Raw genomic sequence first — 22,228 nt, 5'->3', positions numbered from 1 at the left:
AGTAAAGTTGCAAGCTTTAACAAAAAAAATAACAAACTCAAAGTTATCTTTCTGTGTGCTGCAGCCACACGTAACACAATGAAAAGCATTTGATGTCTTACTTTTACCAAAACAAATGATAAATCTTTCAATAAAAATCAGTTTTCCTTCCTTACACTTTGCTACATGTTTGGATTTTTGGATAAGACCCGGGGTTTGTGAACCTGTAAGACATGCACTGTACACTCAGAAAAAAAAAGTGCCAAATTATCCAAACAAAACAAAATATATGTCATTCCACTGTGTTTTCTAAAAGTCTCCTGGCTGCCGATTGTAGGTGTGTTCCCGGCTAATATCAACAGTCTAGCCGGTGAACATATCACAGAGGGACAGGGGTAAATGGTGTGTGTGATAGCATGTAGCATTCTCAACCGCTGCTGAGGAATGTGAGCGAGGAATTTACTGCACCTACCGGGGATGCTTCTGCTCCATGTGTTTTTCAGCTTTGAAACGACTGAAACTCAATCTCCCCACTGATACTGCTGAATTATGAACATGGAGAAGAATTTTGGAAGTTATATATATTGGACAAGTGCTACTTGGATTTTAGACTTAACTTCAAAAGCTTACAGTGCAAGCAAGAAGACCAAAACACATTTTATCACAAATATTTGTTTAAAGGTAGTCATGAGTGTGCATGGAAAAGTCATTTAAGTGTATCTAGTCTTACATAAGAGCGTTTTAATGTCCAAAGGAAAATCATACGTGGATGACAGTAGAAACTGAACCATACAGTCTTCGCATACTGGGCTCAGGGCCTGCATGTTGTCATCTACTTACAATAATGACAATGTTAAACTTCTGTCAGATGTAATTGAGCACAACTGTTCACGGTCCTGCTTACAAAATGGAGATAAACATTGACAAATGTGCGCCTCATTCTTGGTTTCCAGCTGCTCGTGCTGCCGACAGAGTAAAAGATGTGCAAGTCTGATCCTCAAATGGAGAATTACACATACTTCACAGGGCAGAATTTGCTTTAACTCTCCTGTTTGTGCTGCCCTCATGAAGGGCCACTTTGCACTGAGATCCATTTGAACAGAACAGGATCGGCTTCATAACATAGGGCATACTTTTGTGGTTTTTCTGGCTATTAGAAACCATGTAATTACACCCATAAATCTACAGAACCCCCTGATAAAACATGGATTATTATTTGCTGACACGATTTTTAGTCATACCACAAGAGCCACGAGAATCAAGCACCTCATGTAGAAAATATGAGAGCATACTTGAACTGCCTCACACAGACAGCAGTTACACCAGATGAAATCTCACTAGAAAATGTAACGACCAGCTTTGCGGATATTCTTTCAACTGTAATAATTTTCATATCCCAAAGTGCTGCTGCTGCTTCTGCTTCTGCTCTGCAGGTTTTTCTTTGCAGAGAAGTGATTGGACAGCGCGAGGGCCAATAGGTGGGGGAGTAGGCAGGTTATTTGAACTCCTCTCACAGCTCAGCTACACCAGACAACATCATCTAACTTTTCAAACATTTTTCTCAAGTAAGAGTCTGTCGCCATCTGTTCCCTCGGGCAGCGAAAGAATCGCGAGGGACACCTTCTAACCCTTTTTAGATTTACAGCAAATTTATCAAGAATGGGAATCTACTTCATGCATCTGGGAGTCTGCTGATGCACCTGTTGATTGAGGGGAAACGCTGCGTGTTTAAGAATGGACAAAGTTGCTGCGATGAAGTCTGATACTGTGCTTCATTTGGACGACAGCAAAAGTGAGGAGAGGAGCAGACTGAGCTGCGCAGACTTACCTCAGACGAGTTTAACAGACGGACACAACACAGACCTACTACGATGCCAGGAGACCACTGAAAACAGTTCCGCCTTAAAGTACAGAAAATCTGGGTATGACTTTTTTGTCTGGGTTGGGAGTTTTTGATGGCATTTTTTTTAATGGTATGATCAAAAATGAAACAGGCTGATTATGAATTGTAATTTTGTTGTCAAATTCTTGACTGTCCGTGACTGAAGGACGATACAAAACTCATTTAGTCATAGACAGTCAAATTAAAGATGTACCCCAAGAATCAACTGCATGCAACTGAGTTACTTACCGAAAGAAGTAGCAGATCGAACCTATTTCGCTTGTAGTTTGATTGATCAGTGTCACAGTCTAAACTGAGAAGACTGCAGTGATTATTCTAGTTGACTTCTAACCCTCTTAGGTCCCATCTGAGTGGGGTCAAAGTTCGCCACAAGAGACAAGTGCTGCAGGACATGGCCCGGCCCCTGAAACATTGGCTGTACAAGCACCGGGACAATCCCTACCCCACAAAGACAGAGAAGGTCCTTCTGGCCCTGGGCTCACATATGACACTAGTGCAGGTGAGACCAGCTCACATGAGAAAGCCGTGTGTTTTTGTGAGCCGCTCATTTTCTCAAAACAAGTGGTGTGTGTTCAGGTTTCCAACTGGTTTGCGAATGCCAGGCGAAGGCTGAAGAATACAGTGAGGCAGCCAGATCTAAGCTGGGCCCTGAGGATCAAACTGTACAATAAATACATCCAGGGCAACGCTGAGAGGCTGAGTGTGTGCAGTGATGACACAGACTCAGATGGTAAGGACCTTTAATGGCATTAATAGCTCAATATTTCTTTCCTTTAGTAGTAATTATCAAGAAATGCAGGTCTTTAACTTTGCCCGCTGAACTAGTCACAGTTTTGTTTCCCCTTTCTGCCGATGAAGAGTGTAACCCACAGACTCATATCAGCCAGTCAAACTTTGGAAGGTCGTCTTCCCACAAGAGTGTGTTTGAGAAACAGGGCAGCGTCCTTGCCATTGCCGACTGCGCCAACAGTGATGACAACACGTCTCCTCCACCCAAGTACAAGAGCAGCTTACTGAATCGCTATCTGAACGACACCCTGCGGCACATGATGGCCGCAAAGGCCGATGGCATCGGCTCGGCCCACACGAGGAGAAGCCACTCTGAGTCGTTTAGCTCCAACGAATGTGATCGAGATGTCGTCTCGCCGGCTTCCTCCTATGAAACAGAGGCCAACTTCATCTACCACACGGGTGAGACATGTTCGATTTTGTTTTACACAACAGGAACAAACTAAGTTGTCTTCTTGTTCTGGTACTGGGTCCTCGATATCTGATTACAGACAAGTTAAGCCGTCACCATAGAAAATGGTACATGAAGATGAATGAAAACATCCCCTGTCCAAGAAATCATAAAAGCATCTTCCTCGTTAATTGGAGATTAATGCTGAGTGTGAGGCACGCTGACAGTTTAACTACCCCGTTTCCCCCTCAGTTCCGTTTTAACACACCACAGTGTATAGTAAAGTAAGAACAGAACGAACAGAAACTTCCACTTGGCTCGTCAGAGCTCCCTGACATTTATAAATCTCTGGCATTCCACTGGAAGTCAGAAGCTCTGCAAGATTCAATCATACCTCTTGCAGCAAAACTGGGAGGGAGTTTGACACCTGGGTGCCCTTTCAAACCTATAGGGAGCACTGGACTCTGACAAGCTTCAAATCCGTGAAAGTACGGTAGCCAAAGCCTCTGCAAACATTACTAATAAAGACTCACGCAGACGTTGAAATCCCTCATTTTAAAATTGGATAGGGCTCGTGCTGGCTGCCACTGAGAACCGCAAATATCATTTCCATATACTAGAATGTGCCATTTGTTCCGCTTCAGCTTCTAGCCATGGTGGAAATGTACAGTCCGGTCTCAAGGACAATTACAGAATGTCTGAGACTTTATTCCTCCCAGGGTGAGAAGTGGAGACCTCAGCCAAGAGTAGAACTGGAGCAGTCAGTAACACACTGAGGACGTCTTGTAGCACGACTGTAAGAGCTGCCACTCATGTGTGGGACAACTCGGCAAAATCACTCATATTAATTTGGCTCGTCTCATCAGTGTTTGGGGGTGTAGCTTATTTGTTCCATCTCATGTGTGTTTTGGCAGTCTGCTTCCCCGAAGTGTTACTTTCCTACTCACAATCACCCTAATACAGTGCAGTGCATTTAAAAAAGTTGTGAAAACATTTTTGACTCCAGCTTTAGCCTTTAGCTCTACAGTTTCACTCTAAAATGAAACGGGACCTGCATAATTATTTTTAAACTAATTTCCTGGCAAAAAAGTTGTTCCAATCTGACAAGAGTTATTCAATGGATAGTTTCATAGTCTATGACGAGGAATAGTTCATACGGGAGACTCCATTTAACCGTGAACTGGTTACCTTATGGGAGGAAAATTCATAATCTAAGCAGGAAGCTATTAAAATGAACAATGATATCCTTTCCTGTATGAACAATGTTGCCTTGTCGAAACTATTTAATAAAGAAAGTATCATTTTACAACTATTTTAACTAATGTGAATAGCAACTTTGATGCAAAGCGTCTCATTTCCCTTAAATTTATTTCAATGACACTTAGACAAAGGAAACTTTTAAGTCTGCACACTACATGTCAAGCTAGTTAAGCAGCCAGTTAGCTTTGCTTACTTGGTGACAGAAATTACCCACCAACACTTCTAAGGTTTTCTTATTAACTTTTTTTTTTACCTATAGTTGTTCAGCAAGTGAAAATATATTCTTCTTTGTATATTTGTTTGTTTGTTCTGTTTTGGCGTGTTTGTTCAAAGTATGCTAGGCTACAGCCACATCTTGGTTGGGAAATCTTGTTTTTAGTCTTAAATCGTGTCTTTATTTGAGTATGAAAAAAAGAAAAAAGTGTTGGATTTCAATTTCAGTAATATTTTAATCCCTAAAAGTTTACCCCTGCCACAACTAAAAGTGAAAAACAACAGGGGGAGTTCAAACTAGCTAGGCTAGCCAGTAGGCTAACTCTCATTCCAGTTTTCATTGCAGGTGCGACATACGCTTGGGGTCTTACATATATGCCCATGTTCATTAGCACCTTGTTTCAGTTTAAGCTCAAATTTGCTAAAAAGAAATGTGAACATTTGCATTGGATTTTGAAGTTAAAAAAAATAACTTCTTTCCTAAAAGTGTTGAAAGTGAAATGGGTTAGTACCTTATTTAACCAACAATAGTAGTATTTTTTTTAGGGCAGCTAATTGTATAACATACAATGTATATTATACAATAATTCATATGTCCTTTAATGATGTTTCAGGCCAGTCTCGCATATTTCTCGCCATACATTATTGGTTCTGTTTCTGGTTCATTTATGCTTCCAATGCATAATATCCAGAAAAGTGAATGGGGAATTTCTTGCTGTTGATTCCCACCAGTCTTTAAAGAGCTCTGGTGTGAAGTTGCATTTGGAAACTAGGATTTTGTGATTAGAAATGGTTGATGTGAGATTTAAATGCTAAACTATAGATTGCCTTTTTGTATTACTGACTTGAGTTTTTGGGTTGTATGTGTAGTTTATCTTGTACTTTTTCTAATAAACAATGGAGCGGGCCTTGTCCCAGACTGCAGTAGTACATTTTTGCCCAGCAGACAATTTACTTAACGCTGTTTGACATGCAGAACAAAACAGTTGTAAAATCTGGCACTTAATTAACTTCTTTAACTTTATCTTTCCGTTAGACGTTTTTAAATGTACGTAGACCTTCTTCGTAAGTAATTGCACAATTAAGCTGCTCACTTAAATCTCAGCTTGCAACCCAAGCATGCAACATCCATATATTTTCTGACATGTGGTCATGTTTGATGTTATCTGACAAATGGAAAACCATGGGCACACACATCTGATCCCTAACTCATCTGCTTTTAATACTGTTGTGTTTAGTTTACAGACAGTAAAGTGGTGTCAATTTTCTTTTCTATTTCCTGAAATGTTGAAATAATTCTTTTAACGTGTCAATGACTTAAAAATTATACTCTTTTTGGTGATTTTCGGGTTGTTCGTGATGCTATCGCTTGCTCTGCGGTGTTGAAATGTTTGTGTAGGCTTTTGATATATTACTACTGGTCATATCAAGGCTGTTTGCAACCCAATATGGCTCCTTGGTGGAGGTGAAATGGAAAGTCAAGCTGCCAGAATTATGACAGTCACTAGCACCATTAACACGTTATACTCTGCCCGGGAGACAACTAAAGCAGTCACTAAATCTAAAGTGATTTACTAATAAGTGATGCCACTTCACTGGTGTTACAAGATATCAGTCCCACAGGCCATAAAAGTCAAACGGAGGAGTGTATTATGCTGATTTTCCTTTTTGCTGTATAGGAATGTTGACACCATATACCATGGTACTCACATCGAGTTTAGTATTTCCCTTAAAAAGGCTGGAGAGCTATAAAGGTGACCAGAATGGTGTTTTATTGGATGTGGAGCAGTGAAAAACAAATCTGGAAGAACGCCTCACTGCGTTTTCCACCCGTCACATTGCATGCAGGCAGAGTGGGGAGTCTCTAGGTAAATACATATCCGCTCTGAGGAGAAAATGGTTTGTTGATACCAATGCCCAAGAGACTGAATACGGACCAAACATTTAAATCCACTCGTGTTCATTGCAACAGGGCTTCGGTGGGGTTGGGGGGGTGGCCTTTAGTTGGGTTGTAGCAGCTTAAAATACTTAAGTTGAAGTTTCACACAACTCCATCTACTCACATTCCCATTTAAATGTGATTACCTGTCCTGAACAAAAGCAGCATTGTTTTATTACCGCCAGGATTTTTTATTTAACTGAACAGGGTTAAACAAGCACAGGAAATGAATGGATCTTTAATCATTTCTTTAAAGACTGGTGCCACTGTCGTACCCGTCTATTAAATTTGAGCTTTAAAACAGCTAAATTTGCTCTTTTCAGTTATAAAATTCTCCCCACCAACACCAAAAAACACAGCCGAAGCTGTGCTGCAGGCCGCTTTATGATAACAGAGCTGCAGCTTATTTCTTTTGCACTTTGCTTTTCATCACTAAATCAATATAACATGTTGACTAATGAGCTCTGGAAGTGCCGTTAGGTGGATATGGTTACAAAGACAACCGTGCCGTTTTCTCTGCTTCCAGATTTTATGCTGAGCGAAGACAACCATCTGCTTGCTTTAACTTTAGATCTGATGTAAAAACATGGCTGTGTTATTGTTCTTCTCATCGAACTTGCGGCAACAAAAGCAAATCAGACAATCTGACCAGGTGTGGGGCTACTTTTCATTTGAAAACAAGTCAATTAGGACTACTTCGCTTTGGATTTTGACTTCAAAATGCAACTAAATAAACGTATATTTTAGCAGTTCAACACAATGAAACAACAGAGGAGCAGTGAGCAGATTCATTGCCCCTTGTAAAAATGTAGTTGTTACCGATTCCCTCTACAAATTTGAAACTCACCAGAGGTAAAACAATGTTTTTTCTATGTAATAAATACATCAGAGGTACATAACTGCTTTCTTGGCCGGGAAATGTTATCGTTAAAGAATCCTGAGAGACGTTCAGTAGCAAAAAAAACCCCAAAAACATAACAATGATTTACTATCAGTAAGAAGTTGCTGTTGGCTCCAGCCGGCGTAAAGAAAGCAGAGGCTGGTATATTTCGGGGCTGTTAGCACTGAAAGACTGCGTTTCAGCAGTGGGCCTCTAATTTCCCCGTCCATTGCTCTCTGAAGAAAAATCAATTTTGACCGCCGTCTATCTGCTCCAATGAAATAAGGCAATATTCCAAAGCTGAAATGGAAAGTGTGCTCTGCAAACACTGCGCGTGTATGCACAGACCACAAACAGAAAATGTACAGGCGGTGTAATATTACTCCAAGGTCTCTCTTTTTTTTTCCCTCTCCTCTTCCCCTTAAATACACAGATTGTTTCTTCTCTGGGCTTTATGTAAACAACCAACCCTTCATTCTTCCACAGATACGGCAGAGTTGTCCACCACTCATCACTGACTTTATCACAGATCAACTGAACGCATACCTGGTTTACCCAGTCAGCACTGTTTGTCTTGTACTCACAACCCCATCTTCCCCTTCCCTCATCCATCCATCCATCCATCCATTCTTCCTCATTAAACCTGTGATCTTACACTCTTGAGGCATGGTTTGCCCATGAAAGTGCCACTTTTCATAGACGTACAGGTCTGAACACAGACATAATCTCTCATGAGTTCATAAATAATTCCTTACATACATGCTGTAGGTTAAAAACATGTCCATTTCATACAGTAAAGTTATCATTAAGTTTCTGTTTGCATTTTCACATTTGTCAAATAAAGAGAGTCCCATTTGGTGAAACCTTTCTCTTCTCTTTTTGCAGACACAGTGGACTATACATCAGCTAAAAGTGACAGGTAAGTATGATTATTCAGAGCTTAGTCCTCTATCAAATCAGTTGTTTGAATTTAGAAAATTGAAAGTAACACCACAGGTGCTTCTAACCTCAGGTGTCTCTCTGTAAAGTCTTCACAGATGCCAGCAGCAGAGCTGGGGCCCTCAAAGACGAGATGCCCAAGGCTGGAGGGAGATCCACGCCGCCGTGGCTCTCACCAGCTTGGCCCGGGGGCAGAGCTCCGAGGAAGATCAGAGAGGCGCTCCTGTGCCCGGCGCAGCCACGGGGCAGAGCTGCGCCAGAGAGCCCGTCTCCACATCCAGGACGGCTATCACAGACAAGATGTGTGTTACCGGACCTGTGTCAGCCCTGAGGCCGACCACGGGGACCACCCTCACAAGCCGCATCATCCAGAAATCCTCTCATATTTCTGAGGTTCAGACTGTCAAAGTTGCCCTTGCAAACAGTGGGTAATCATTAAATATTAACATCTTTTTTTCTATTTAGGAGTACCAGATGCTGAGGTGTTGCAATATACACTCCGTACAGCCTCTCAGACTAACATTTTGTAATGCTGCCAAACGTTTAACATTGTAATTTTGTCAAATCCTAAAAAAAACACTAACCTAAAGTTGAATATGAAAATGAATGTTTCTCTATGTTCTTAATGTCCTTCAATGTTGCAGTAAGTTATATTAACTTCCAGGAGACTGGATCATCATCCAATGACAAAGCAGCTATTTGAATAAAGCTAATGTGAAATCCTCTGGCCAGTCTTTCGCTTGAAATCATTGCCTTGCAGTGGCTGAGCTGTATTTAGTGGTGCAGCACACATACGCACTTCTGTTTTAGCTTTCCAGATTGCAGTTTGCAAGGTTGCAATGTGGGAATAAGGATGGCACGCCGAGCCGGGGCGTGGGCAGAGCTCCTCTGGGCGTCGAGGTTAGAAGAAATCATTTTGCAAAAAGACTCACAGCTGAGTAAGAGTAGATTTTTAAATTTGATGAATAATATATGAAAAGAGAATCAAATGGGAAACGCTTGAATGTGATTGGAGAGCATTCTAGTTTCCTCTCACTAAAGATCCCATGTCTTGTATTGGAATAGTCAGTTAAAGCCGCACTCCAGCTGTTCATAGGAAACTTTTTGCCATGACAATGACCTATGAATAAGCTGATCTGGCTCCCACCCAGAGTTCTTCCCAACAAGCTAAGCTAATCAAGCTTGCATGCTAGTGGAACCATGAGCATGTTAATCTCTTAATGAAAAAATGCACGTGTTGGCCAGCTTGCTTTTGCTGTTTTCTCCAACTAGCCAGTGCTAATGTCTCCTCTTGCTAGTGCTAGCTTCTCATTTCATTGCTTCCTCAGAGGATTGATTCCAACAACGTTGTACAGGAAACACACGGCCGTCTAACTTCAGCTTCCTGAGTTTGTAGGTGGTGCTCTGCATATTTTCCAGCAGAAATCTATCAATGCGATGGGAGGGGATTTTTTTGCTCCTGATATGACTTGTAACGCAGGAAGTCTCTCATAGACACACCGATTGGGTTAGAAACTTGATTTTTAGCGATTGTGAAGGGCAGTACATAAGTCAACAGACGGGGTTTCTGTCAAAAGAACAAAATCTTGTTTTTCTGAATTGAAACAGAACACATCATTAGAGGATGTGCAACACACACAGGTGTTTTGATAGAATTTTTCTCATAAATGCAAAGTCTGGAATTATCGGACTGCCAAAAAATAAAGAAATCTAGAGAATGAGTTCATCCTTTGGGGGGTGTTTCTGCTTCCATCACCCTGACACCAAACTCGAGCCTGTACGTGCACAGGGACTTTTACAATACAATACATGATTAACAGTTTCCACGTGTCCCGATTTTGGTCTGTTTTTTGACATTTTGAGCGAGGAACATTTTCATTCTTGCATGTACGACAGTGGAGTCATCAACAAAGTATTCTGGATGGAGCGCCTCGCCTCGGTTCCCACCGTTCTCCTGCTTTTGATTAGCCCAACGTTTACACAGAAAAGAAACCGAACGCAGATGGCAATTAAGGACATTCTGGAGGCGAGTGACAGCATCTTCAGGTTGTCATTTATTTTCAAGTTTGAGACAATTCAAACATCGATTGACCGTAATTCAAGCAAATGTTTCTCAAGGTTAAGGCAGATTTCAATTCAACATGAGTGACTGCATACGAGTCAAAGAAAAACAGTGAAAGCAACAGGAAGAAAGGTTCTGAATGCTTCAGAAGAAGAAAACAGAGACAATACATTAACTCCATAATATACTGAAGACACAAAGGAGGAAAATACTGGGGAATGTCCTCACTCCATGAATGAGAAATGACATGAAACATAAAATGAAGCACGCCAAACAGAAACTGAAACACAAATGTCATGTACAAGATAACAGGGTCAGGATGGTTACCACTAGTGTTGCCAGAAAACAAGCTCCAGAAAGCAAATGGGCATCTTTTAATGCAAAAACTTCTGATACGGTAAACCCGGTAGAGCCTGCCCACGTAACGCATGCAAAGACAAGTGTGGCTGGAAAAAAAAAAAAGGAAAAGATGAACGGGGCAAAGGCCAATATTATCATTTGTTTTGCATATTTCCATGAAGTCGGTAATAAAAACATGAGAGCAACTCATTGGAAACGATCAAAACCGAAAAAAAAAAAAAGAATCAACAATATTTAGGTTCGTGAAAATAAACTGTCAGTAACTGGGCTCCACCGGGAAAATGCCTTCTTTGGAAACATGCACAGTGTTCTGGTGTGCGATGCGATGATAAAACCCTTCATTAGGTGTTAAATGGACGCTCATGCACTCGGCGTTAGTTCTGCCGCCATCCAAGCAGTTGGCTGTGTGTTTAACAAAGCTTCAGCTTACTTATTTAGAGGAACAGGTTGCACTTTGAAGCTACATTAAAGGTCGACATATGCGGCCAATAAAGCATACATAGCATACCTCCTGTAAAAAAAAAAAAAAAACTGAGCAGACTTCAATATCAATTAGAATTCATTAGTTTGAATTAAATTTGAAAGGTTATCTTCTGTACCCTACTAATCGGTTCAGATTGTAGGCACTATGCTAGTAACCTGATGACTGAATGTACAACTGAATCACTGCTGCCAATACATAAATTCAAACCAGACACGTACTCACTATACATACGTATACTCGGCATGTTTAAGTTAATTTAAAACACTATACCTCCTGAGAGAAGAGGTGACTTCTGTGTGGATTACTTTTTCTTTTTTTTCCATTCATTATTCAAACAGAGATTAGTGACACGTGAGTGTTGACGGCTGAAGAGGAATTGTGCAAACTGCAATGTACGTTCAAACAACAGAGCAACCCCAGCAATGAACTTCTCTTTTAAAAAATAAACACTTATCCGCTTCCACCTCTCTTTTTCTCTTGTCCTCTCTGGTCTGTGGTCCGTAGTCATTACGATCATGTTGGGGTTTTTTTTATGTCTTGGCCAGTTTCAGGGTATGGAACAGTACCCTCCGCACGCTCTGCCTCTGGCCTGATCCTGGTCCCCAAGCTGGATCCTCTGGCCCTGGTTATCGCTCTCCCAGAGCCCCGGAGTCTGGAGGATCTTCTCTACCAGCTCCTCAAAGGCACACTGGACGCCGTCTTTGGTCTTCGCACTGGCCTCTGAACAAAGGGAGGATTTGTGGGATCAGTAAAATAAAGAGCTCAAAATGTTAAAGATGCACAGCTGCGGGGCGGTCTGTGGCGTAGTGGGTACAGCAGACGCCCCATGTACAGAGGCTACAGTCCTCGTGCAGCTGGCCCCGGTTCAAATCCCGCATCGGACGGCCCTTTGCTGTGTGTTATTCCCCCTCTCTCTGCCCCCAGCTTCCTGTCTCTCTTCACTGTCCACTGTTTCCTAAACCCTTAAAATTAGCTGCCATCAAGCCACTCCTAAAAAAGACAACATTGGATGCTTCCATTTTAACCAACTACAGACCCATCTCAAATCTTCCTTTTATAGCCAAGATTGTTGAGAAAGTGGTTTTTAATCAACTCAGTCACTTCTTGAACTCCAGTGGACTCCTTGACAAATTTCAGTGAGGCTTCCGACCTCACCACAGTACAGAAACGGCTCTTATTAAAGTGTTAAATGACATAAGGTTGAACACTGACTCAGGCAAGGTGTCAGTTCTGGTCCTGTTGGATCTTAGTGCTGCATTTGACACTGTGGATCACAGTATACTGCTGAACAGGTTGGAAACCTGGGCAGGACTCAGTGGGAGTCCTAGAATGGTTCAGGTCCTACTTGGAGGAGCAGAGTTATTTTGTGACTATTGGAAGTAATCAATCTGATCGAGTGGCTATGACATGTGGAGTTCCTCAGGGGTCAGTTCTTGGACCCCTTCTGTTCACCCTATACATGCTGCCTCTGGGTCAAATTCTGAAGAACTCTAAAGTCAACTACCACAACTATGCAGATGACACACAGATATATCTCGCACTGTCTCCAGATGACTGCAGTCCTATAGAGTCATTGTGCGACTGCTTAGAGCAAGTCAAAAAGTGGATGAACCAAAATTTCCTTCAGTTAAATCAAGAAAAAACTGAGGTCATTGTGTTTGGCAACAAAGAGAAGAGGTTTGCTGTCAGTAAACATCTTGAGTCACTGTCTCTAGAAACTAAAGACCAAGTCCGGAACCTCGGCGTGCTGATAGACTCAGACCTGACCTTCAACAACCATATCAAATCAGTCACCAAATCAGCCTTTTATCAACTTAAGAACATATCCAGAATTAAGGGTTTCATGTTCCAAACAGATCAGGAGAAGCTGATTCATGCTTTCATCTCCAGCAGACTTGACTACTGTAACGGTCTTCTGACTGGACTCCCCCAAAAGAGTCTCAAACAGCTGCAGCTCATTCAGAACGCTGCAGCCCGAGTTTTAACCAGAACAAAGAGATCACATCACATCACCCCAGTTCTCAAGTCTTTACATAGGCTCCCGGTCAGATACAGAATAGATTTTAAAGTTCTGCTGCTCGTCTACAAATCACGGAATGGTTTAGGTCCAGAATACATGAATGACATGCTAGCAGAGTATAAACCCAGTAGAGCTCTGAGATCTACTGACTCAGGTCAGATAGTGGAGCCCAGAGTTCAAACTAGACACGGTGAAGCAGCTTTTAGCTGTTATGCTGCACACAACTGGAACAAACTACCAGCAGAACTGAAATCAGCCCCAACTGTAAGCACTTTTAAATCCAGGTTAAAAACATTTCTCTTTCCGTGTGCTTATGGTTGAGTTTGTATTTTTCTTTTTCCCCTCTTCTTTGATTGCTTTAATTTTTGTTCTATTTTTTCTTTTTTTCTTTAAATTGCTTGTTTTTATGCTGCTTTATGCTGTTCTTTAAAATGCCTTGTCTTTATGTAAAGCACATTGAGTTGCCTGTGGTATGAAATGCGCTATATAAATAAAGATGCCTTGCCTTGCCTATATAATAAAGGCATAAAAAGCCCCAAAAAAATAATAATAATAATAAAAAAAGATGCACAGCTGTACATCAGGTTTTAAATCCAAGACACCCGTCATGTGTTGACAAACATGACATAAAGTATGAAATGACTTCATTTAATGGGATGAAGACATCTCAACAGCAGATTTAATCTTCGACATCTTCTTGCCCGGCCTCTTTCAAAAGCCCTTAATTTAGCTCTTCTAAAATGGAAACTCCGCAGAAAAGTTAACCTAATTTCCCAGAGACGGCCCTGCAGTTCAGATGAGAATCAGGACCACGTGCAGATATGGATTTTTATAAATGAATAAACCCACCAGATTTTTATCGTAACGCACTTCTTCTGGAGTGGCTGCATCTTTCAGTGCGGACACAAAAGCCAAACAGCCACTAACCTCGCACGGCCTTCTTAATGATGCCTAGGTCTGTTCCAAGTGAGCAATCACGGCTGTTGCTTTTAAGCACGGTATGGGACGTTTTAATGGCTTTAAGATCCACCTTATGGCTTTGTTGCCGACCACGTCTGCTTCACCGGTACTCACCGATAAAGAGCATAGAGTGTTTCCTGGCGAACTTCAGCCCCTCGTTTCTGTCCACCTCGCGATCATCCTGAAAAAAACCCGGATCAGGTGGTTAAACATCCTACGAAGCGGCAAAATGCACAGCAACAGCTCTGAGAGGCCATTTTGGCAAAGCATTTCTTCTTCGGAAGAGGCACAATAATGTTGTCAGTCCGCTGTCAGTGTGCCGAGCCACGAGAGCCAGGAAAAAGATCTGCAAATGTGACTCACCATGTCGATTTTGTTGCCGACCAGCATCTTCACAATGTCGTTGCGTGTCGAGTAGGTCTCCAGCTCGTTCAGCCAGTTTTCGAGCTTCGTAAATGTGTCACGCTTTGTGACATCATACACTAACAAAAAAAAAAAAAAAAAAGGGATAGAAGCGGTTAGAATCAGCGTACAAGATTACTACACGGACATCTGAACTTTTATTGAGAGACATAACTCGGACATTTAGATCGTCTTTCCTACAAAAGTGAACTCAAATATGACTATGAAAGCAGGCAACAGAGGACAAAAAGATGAACAAACGTCCTTTTATTTGAATCGTATGGTTTTAAAAGTATAAGCTGTTTACCGAGTATGACCCCCTGTGCGCCGCGATAGTAGCTGGGTGTCAGAGTGCGAAACCTCTCCTGTCCAGCTGTGTCCTACGAAGATAAACAGCAAAATATTGTACAATACCAAACGCACGTGCAATCTTTAGGACTTTTTGCCCACATTACAATTGAGAAACACGAACAAGTGACCTGAAACTTGAGCGTTGGGGACTTAGTTTATGGAATCGTGATGTATGGCAGCATTTTACTCTTTGTCACTCATGAGAAACGTTTTTTTTTTTTGTTTAAAAAAAAATAATAATAATAATCAGCTTCATCCTGCATTTCTGGCTGGACAATGTCGCCATCTCATGGAGGAAGTCCTTAACTTCACCATGTTTTTCCTGACATGTACAAAGTAAGGAAAGATATCAACACTCACCCAAATAGCAAGCTTTGCTTTGTTCCCTTCTATTGAGAGTGTCTTTACTTTGAAGTCCACACCTGGAGAGCCACGAGACACAGAGAAATGGCTTTCAATAACAAGCTCCAAGTTATCATTATTATTTCTTTTTTCAATGAGTGTTTAAATGAGTGTTTTTGAGTGCAGAACCTATTGTGGCTGACTGGTCTGGATCAAAAGTGTCGTCTGTGAACCGCAGGAGGAGGCTGTTGGGGGATAGAAGATAACATGGAAATGAGCAGGGAAGGCAGTATAGTAGGCTATTGTTAGTTGTCAAAAAGCTTTCGCAACCTGTTTCCTGCCAGAAGGATCACAGGATCACATAACAACAATAACTGAAACACAGTTCTGATGCTGACCGTGGCTGTGGAGGTGCAGCATCGTTCCTTCGCGTCTAAACTACGTTATTTAGAGCAACAACAACAACAAAAGTTGCACAACTACGTTAAGGGTCCCCGTTACAAAGCCACCAAAATGTCAGCTTGTTAGCAGATTTCACTGGTAGAAAAGAACAACCATATTACCAGTTAGCAACAGCTGCCGAGCAGCGAGGAATAAACTTACATAACAAGAAAAAAATGTCAACATTCACAACGGGCTAGCTTGTCAGCTCGCTTCGAGCAGAAACAAACCTGGACTTTCCGACTCCACTTTCGCCAATTATCAACAGTTTCAGAGTTGTCAACACGTCTTCATCCATATTACCACGACGGCTAGTTTGACCTCCACCTGGAGACGCTCTGAGCAATAAATTTTAGAGTAGTTTGAGAGCAGCAGGCGGCTATCGGCTTCGATGACAGCCTGCTGTTCGCGCAACTTCCGCTCGATCTGCGACGTGTGACGTCACAGAGGCTCGCGACGGCTGAAAATAAAATTGAAAATTGTTATTTTTTTCATTTTAGTGGTTACATTTTACAGTTATGTTGTAAGTTGATGACTCGTTAGAATAAAATAAAATGTTTTGCATATAGTATGATACACTAAAATTATAAAGAAGAAGCTTGGGAGCTGGGAGCTGAAATGCTCAAGAAACTATTTTGAAAATTAAGTTTTGTTTATAGCAGCGTTCATGCTAAGTAGTGTTGGGAGCATTGGCCCTGTAACCAATTTCAGAAAGTATCTCCATCTCCATGTATTACTTCACTGCATCAATCATCAAAGGCCCTTTCAGTGACATCCATGTGTCCCCAAACATGACAAGGAATCACCTGAGGGTTAAACCGTAAGAACCCCAAAACTCTACACTCATGAAATGTGATGGAAACCACTGAGCCTAATTAGACTACACCCTCTGTCCCTAAATACGCTCCTTAATTGAGCCCTTCCTCAAACCCCTGATTGGGCCTACAGTGCTGTTATGCAAATTCTCAGCTCAAGATGGAGTACAAAGGGGTCTGCAGTGTTCTAAATAATAAGAACACTGCAGACCCCTTTAAATACCAATAAATACTGCTTTCTGTGAACATCTACTGTTATTTCTACTGTCTGAGAAAAGGAGCAGCTCTCCAGATTTAACATTTGCAACAGTTTCCCATCAGAAACCCAAGTTTTTTTATGGCTATGGCCAGATGCCGCACGGACTGCATAGTGAGGCCCCTCCGGATCAGTTTCGAGATGACGGGTCATTTTATTGGATCCCATCCCTGGCGGTTGCTGTTCACCCCGGTTCTAGTCTCGACAGGTCTGTGGAGCGGATTTTATTGTCTCAAGGACAGGACGTCTAATAAAACCGGGGAGCAGTTCGCACCCGTTGACGGAGCAGCCAAGTTGGAGAGGAAATACATGCAAGAAACGTTTCCCAGAAATAACTCCATGTTTTGGAGTTTCAGGCTTAGCACAGATGGAAACTATGCCACTTTCACAGCTACAAGCAAAAGGAACATTCTGAACGTTGGGTCATTTCACAACGTCCTAGATTTGGACTTCAAAATTAGAAGAATGGAGGTGCAACTTGGAAACAAATCATTTAAATATGAGGACATCTGTGCACAGGTGATTGGATCCTGCACCTCTAATGCCACTCTAGACATCATTCAGTACAATGCCAGCAATGTTGATACTGTCAGTTGGACATATCTGTACATTTTGAATGTGTTCAAAATCATCATATTACAGTTTTATTTAATTTCTAAACATCTTTTCTAGGTATCATACTCCACCTCAATGTCAATGCAGGGGTTTTTTGAGTAATCTCCAGCTTCTGTCATCTATTTGTTCTCCATCAGTTACACCGTCGCCATCATATTTTCCATTGGAACCTGTTGGAGGTCAGCAACACATCAGATGTATGGAGTGAATTTCTGAAGTGCAGCTCTTTTCAGTCTCTTTTTTTCTTTTTCTTAGGGTTGATAATGTGAGGACGAGGGTGGCGTGCTGTGGGGTTTTATCCACAGGTCTATCCATCCTGAGTGGGTTTGGTGCGCTCTTATTGCTTGGGCAACCTTTTGTCATGACGTCTGCCTCCTGCCTTAAATGATTTTAGGTAGCTGAACCATACCTTCAGCACCTCTGTTGATGCTTTATTTTAGTAATGCATTCTAAGACATTTTGGGATCCCATGTGATCTACAGACACACGGTCATGGTGACAGAAAAAAAAAAAGAGGTACATTATTTTCTAATTCTATGGTTTTACATTTCAGGACATAATGAAAAAAAATAATCTGTTCATTACCAGTTCTTAAAATTAGGCAAATACAATCTCAAATGGCCCTGTGATGGACTGGCGGCCTGTCCAGGGTGTACCCCTTCTCTCGCCCATTGACCGCTGGGATAGGCTCCAGCCCCCCCGCGACCCGACCGACGGATTCAGCGGTACAGAAAATGGATGGATGGACAATCTCAAATGACTTATTACACCACCTCACTATTTATCTAACAAAAACTTCATGGTGGACTCCATGACTGCAAGGTGTCCAGGTCTAACCCCTAACACCCCAACCCTAACTGTGACTGCAGAATGAGCCCAGTTCATCAGCCCTCCACCACCGTGCTTGACAGTTGGTATGAGGTGTTTGTGCTGATATGCTGTGTTTGCTTTTCTCCAAACGAGCTGCTGTGCATTATAACCAAACATCTCCACTTTGGTCTGCTCTGTTCAAAGGACATTGTTCCAGAAGTCTTGTGGTTTGTTCAGATGTAACTTTGCAAACCTAAGCTGTGCTGCCATGTTGTTGGTTTTTTTTAGAGAGAAGAGGCTTTCTCCTGCAACCCTTCACAACAACTTGTTCAGTCTGCTTCTAACTGTACTTTTGTGAACTTTAACATTTAACATGCTAACTGAGGCCTGGAGAGTCTGAGATGTAGCTCTCGGGTATTTAGCAGTTTCTCAGAGCATTCCTAGGAGTCTTAGCATGGGGTAAACTTGTTGGGACGTCCACTGTTGGTAAGGACTAGATCATTTTTTTAAATGAACTCAGAAGTGTAAAAGGGTGAGCTTACTTTGCACCACTACAGTAGGACGAATGGAAGATCTTACTTTTTCCCTCTCGAAGCACCTTCAAAGTTGTACCAGAAACTCGGACCACAAGTCCTGCTTTCCTCACACTTAAACGAAGAGTCAAAGTCTCATTTGCCACGTAGAAATCTCTTTTCTCTCTGACTTTTTTGTCTAAAGGTATTGGACTGGTCAACATGTTCATCATGATCTCCTGCTGGCAGAGGATTTCATGTTCCCTGACCGCCTGGCTGCCACATACACAGAAGCTGCTGTCTCCATCTCCATCACCACCCTGACCGATGCTGTTGCCCTCTTCCTAAGTTAGAGCTCCCCCTTTCAGCTCGGTCCGATCGTTCTGCTTCTATGCTGGGATCTCCGTTTGCTTTTGCCATCTGTATAGCATCACTTCCTCTGGGCGTCCATGGCTTTGAATGGGCAGAGGGAAGGAGAGAACAAGTGCTGGTTCACCTGTGCCAAAATCCCAGAAGACCAGGACAAAGGCCTTCAGAATATGCTGTGTTGGGCTCACTACAATCAAATAACAGGGATTTTTTAATGTTTCTATGGTCCATTTCTCACACATAAATGGATGAAAGCCTGTACATTTATCATTTACACCAACTATTCGGCCGTTGGCATCTATGGCATTTTTGTCTTAAAGGAAGGACTTGATATCAAGAATCTGGCTTTGAATGACTCCTACCTCATCAAATACTGCAAACATCCAAGGGATTACTTCTCTGAATATAGCTGCAATGTGATGGTGGCTGTGCAGCAACGCTTTGCTTACTGGGACAAAGATGCTTGGTTCACCTCCTTTAAACACCATGCAGATGCCTCTCATCTCAACATAAGCTCCTAGGAGGCTTTTCATACCCAAAGGACACGATGGAGGGAGTCAGGGAGACAGCAGAGGAATGTCCAGTGGAGCTGCTGGTGCTCCACCCAGGGGGGTGGGGGCTGGACTCCATTTCCACGAGCAACCTGGTCATGTGCATTGGCTTCTCTGTGGAGTTTTCGGCTCATATTTCTTACTCTTTTATGTCGAGCCCTAAAAGTGATGTGAACGAGATAAACAATGAGCAGGGAATTATTGAAACATGTGCAAACATAAATAAGAATACAATTTATAAAAAAGAAACTAAACATTCAACACAGCCTGAACCCTCTTAGACAAGCTTTCTGTCATTTCTTTAAGTAGTCTTCAGCAAGAGTGTAGGAATAAGTATAACTTTGGGGGGGGACATATCGGAAACGTGATAGATATGTCATAAATTAATCCGCCTGTCTCCAATATTGGAGGACACACGCCCCCCCCCCCCCAGTTCTTACACATATGCAGGTGACTCATGTAAATACATTGTATGATATAAACTCATGTCATCAACAGCTAACATAACAGTATGTCCTTAGCCAACGTACAAAGATGCATAAACTAACGCTTCACCAACATCCTGTTGCAGCTGTGATGGTTGAACCTCTGGGAGCTCCTTCTTGTTTAGGGTTTGACTCCAGTTCAGACTGATATTGTTGTTCGATTCTGCCAGAGTAACGTTCTTTTGACCAGTTTTCTTCCTCTAGCTAAGCAGTTACCATGGTAACGAGAAGCTGGCTTTCTCAAGAATTTTGACCAAAGCCTGTCTCATACATTTCAGTAAAACCTCGGGAAATTGTACCAAAAAAAGGGCATAACGTGTCTACTTTAAAGGACAAATAAGAGCTACATCTCAGACTCTACAGGCCTCAGTTAACTTGTTAAATGTGTGAGTGGGTCGGTGTACAGTTTGAGAAAAGCCAATAGAATTCAACTCAACATCTAGGCTGTTATTTTCAGCTTCCACATGAATGTATGTAACTGAGATTCTGACAGAAACTCAGAATAAGGGTCGGTGGAAGATGCACAACAACAGACATTAAAATATTTGGCAGTGACTAAGTGCCTTTAGCACAGAAAGTTGGGTGGAGGCGAGAGGAGACGATGAGGCTGATACCAGACCAATCAGATGAGCCTCCAGCGTCCACCTTTCCTGATCCTCACTCACAAGCAGCTGTCTGTTGTTAGCACGTTAAGCTTTGATCCGTCTGGGCTGGTCTATGGCAACATTTATAAGCCTTCACCCCTGCTGTTGTCCTCATAGCTTATTTTCACCATGACAGCTGCTGGGTTCTTCCTGAGGTATGAGCACAAGCTGCCTTTTACGGTTTCTGTTGGTTTGGAAACATTAGTTGATGCTGCAGTCTTACTTTGTTGTAAACAATTTCAGGGTTTCCCTCTTTGCCTTGTTGACTGCTGCTACATGGGGTTTTCCCTCTAAAGGTGTGTTATCATCTGCTGTGGTAAAACTTTACATGCTTCCTTGAATCGGCTTCTGCTAAACTTGTTCTTATGCGCCCAGGTTCAAAATCTGCAGGCCAGAGCAGCAGTGGCACAAGAGCTGCAGGTAATTTTGGCTCTTACCAGGGAGCAGCTGCTGGCCGCCCGGTGAACGTGCCCTACAGTGACGTTTATGTGGCGGCACCTGTGCTATCTTCTGGTCTAAGTCGGCCTGTTCTTCAGACAGACCCAAGGCTCGCCGGCTCTGGCTCACTGGTACCAACGCAAATGGTTGTGCAAGCTCCCACTCTTGTCCAAGGTGCTCTTCAGGCAGACCCAAGGCTCAGTGGCTCTGGCTCACTTGTGCCTGTGCAAATGGCTGTGCAAGCTTCTGGTGTCCCACAGGCTGTTCAGATGGGTCCAGCATTGAGCAGCTTGAGCTCTGGCCTGCCTGCAACAGGATACTCTACTGTCACTTATGTGCCTGTTGATGTAGGATCTGATGCTGGTGCTCTGCAACCTGGAGCTGCCCAATCTGGACCACAAGGTAAATCTTCTGCTTGAAGTGTAGATGGCCCAAAATGTAATGCTGGAAGCCTAAAGGTCTGTGTTGCTCAGCCACCTGCAAATCTTGCTGAGCTCTATTATGAAGCAGAAACCTGTTGTGTTTAGTTTCTATCTTGTTGTTTGTGTATTAAAACTTAAAATAATAATCACATAGCCTCAGGTAATGCACAGGTGTAGTAATGGCTCCCATCTACTTGGAGGGAAGGGCCTTCACTTTAAGAACTACAGGGAACCTGAACATTACACTTGTGCTTCTCATTAGCTCTGCTCAAATCTCAGGAGGGTGGAGCTCTCAACATTAAGCCCTATGAAACTGGGATGTCAAGACTCGCTATATGTACTATCAAAACTTCTGCTGTGAAGAGGATTGATTATGAAATTTCTCCCCACAGAAACCCAGTGGGCTATTGCTCCCTCAGTCTTTGAGGATGCGTCAGCCCAAACCCTCAGCCTCACTGACGTTCTCCCACAAGCCCCTCTGTCACCACCTGGCCCTGTGCTCCAGTCAGGGGAGACCTCCAGTGTCTCAAAGGAAGCTGAACTCGGGAATTACCAGCGGCAGACGGAGGAATTCGGCTACCCAGATGATCGCCAAG

At 42.5% G+C, this 22,228-nt stretch overlaps 1 protein-coding gene and 2 pseudogenes across 1 annotated transcript; 2 read left to right on the top strand and 1 right to left on the bottom strand.

Annotated features, from left to right (window-relative positions):
- Positions 1 to 1,673: 1,673 nt before the first annotated feature.
- On the top strand, positions 1,674 to 8,725 carry LOC142399539 (homeobox protein Mohawk-like; annotated as a pseudogene).
- Positions 8,726 to 10,324: 1,599 nt separating this feature from the next.
- Positions 10,325 to 16,140, bottom strand: LOC142399311 (ras-related protein Rab-18-B). The gene is made up of 7 exons (XM_075483906.1): positions 15,946 to 16,140; positions 15,464 to 15,519; positions 15,293 to 15,354; positions 14,889 to 14,961; positions 14,543 to 14,661; positions 14,294 to 14,360; positions 10,325 to 11,919 (listed from the first exon to the last, which is right to left on the bottom strand). Exons 1-7 carry the CDS (start codon positions 16,011 to 16,013, stop codon positions 11,747 to 11,749), a joined length of 618 nt encoding a protein of 205 aa, XP_075340021.1. The 5' UTR covers positions 16,014 to 16,140; the 3' UTR covers positions 10,325 to 11,746.
- A 733-nt stretch (positions 16,141 to 16,873) lies between these two features.
- LOC142399538 (patched domain-containing protein 3-like) lies at positions 16,874 to 21,568 on the top strand (annotated as a pseudogene).
- Positions 21,569 to 22,228: the final 660 nt, after the last annotated feature.

The sequence above is a fragment of the Odontesthes bonariensis genome, chromosome 14, assembly GCF_027942865.1.
Source record: "Odontesthes bonariensis isolate fOdoBon6 chromosome 14, fOdoBon6.hap1, whole genome shotgun sequence".
Lineage (NCBI taxonomy): Eukaryota > Metazoa > Chordata > Actinopteri > Atheriniformes > Atherinopsidae > Odontesthes > Odontesthes bonariensis.
Note: the sequence above shows the minus strand (reverse complement) of the source record. Positions and strands in the feature narration are given on the sequence as shown.

What these genes read in the sequence shown, in the direction of transcription:
- LOC142399311 (XM_075483906.1), bottom strand. Translation starts at nt 16,013, where the DNA reads ATGGATGAAGACGTGTTGACAACTCTGAAACTGTTGATAATTGGCGAA. An exon ending in AGACCAGTCAGCCACAATAG is followed by an intron (nt 15,355 to 15,463) that starts GTTCTGCACTCA and finishes GTGGCTCTCCAG; the next exon opens with GTGTGGACTTCAAAGTAAAG. An exon ending in ACACTCTATGCTCTTTATCG is followed by an intron (nt 11,920 to 14,293) that starts GTGAGTACCGGT and finishes CCCTTTGTTCAG; the next exon opens with AGGCCAGTGCGAAGACCAAA.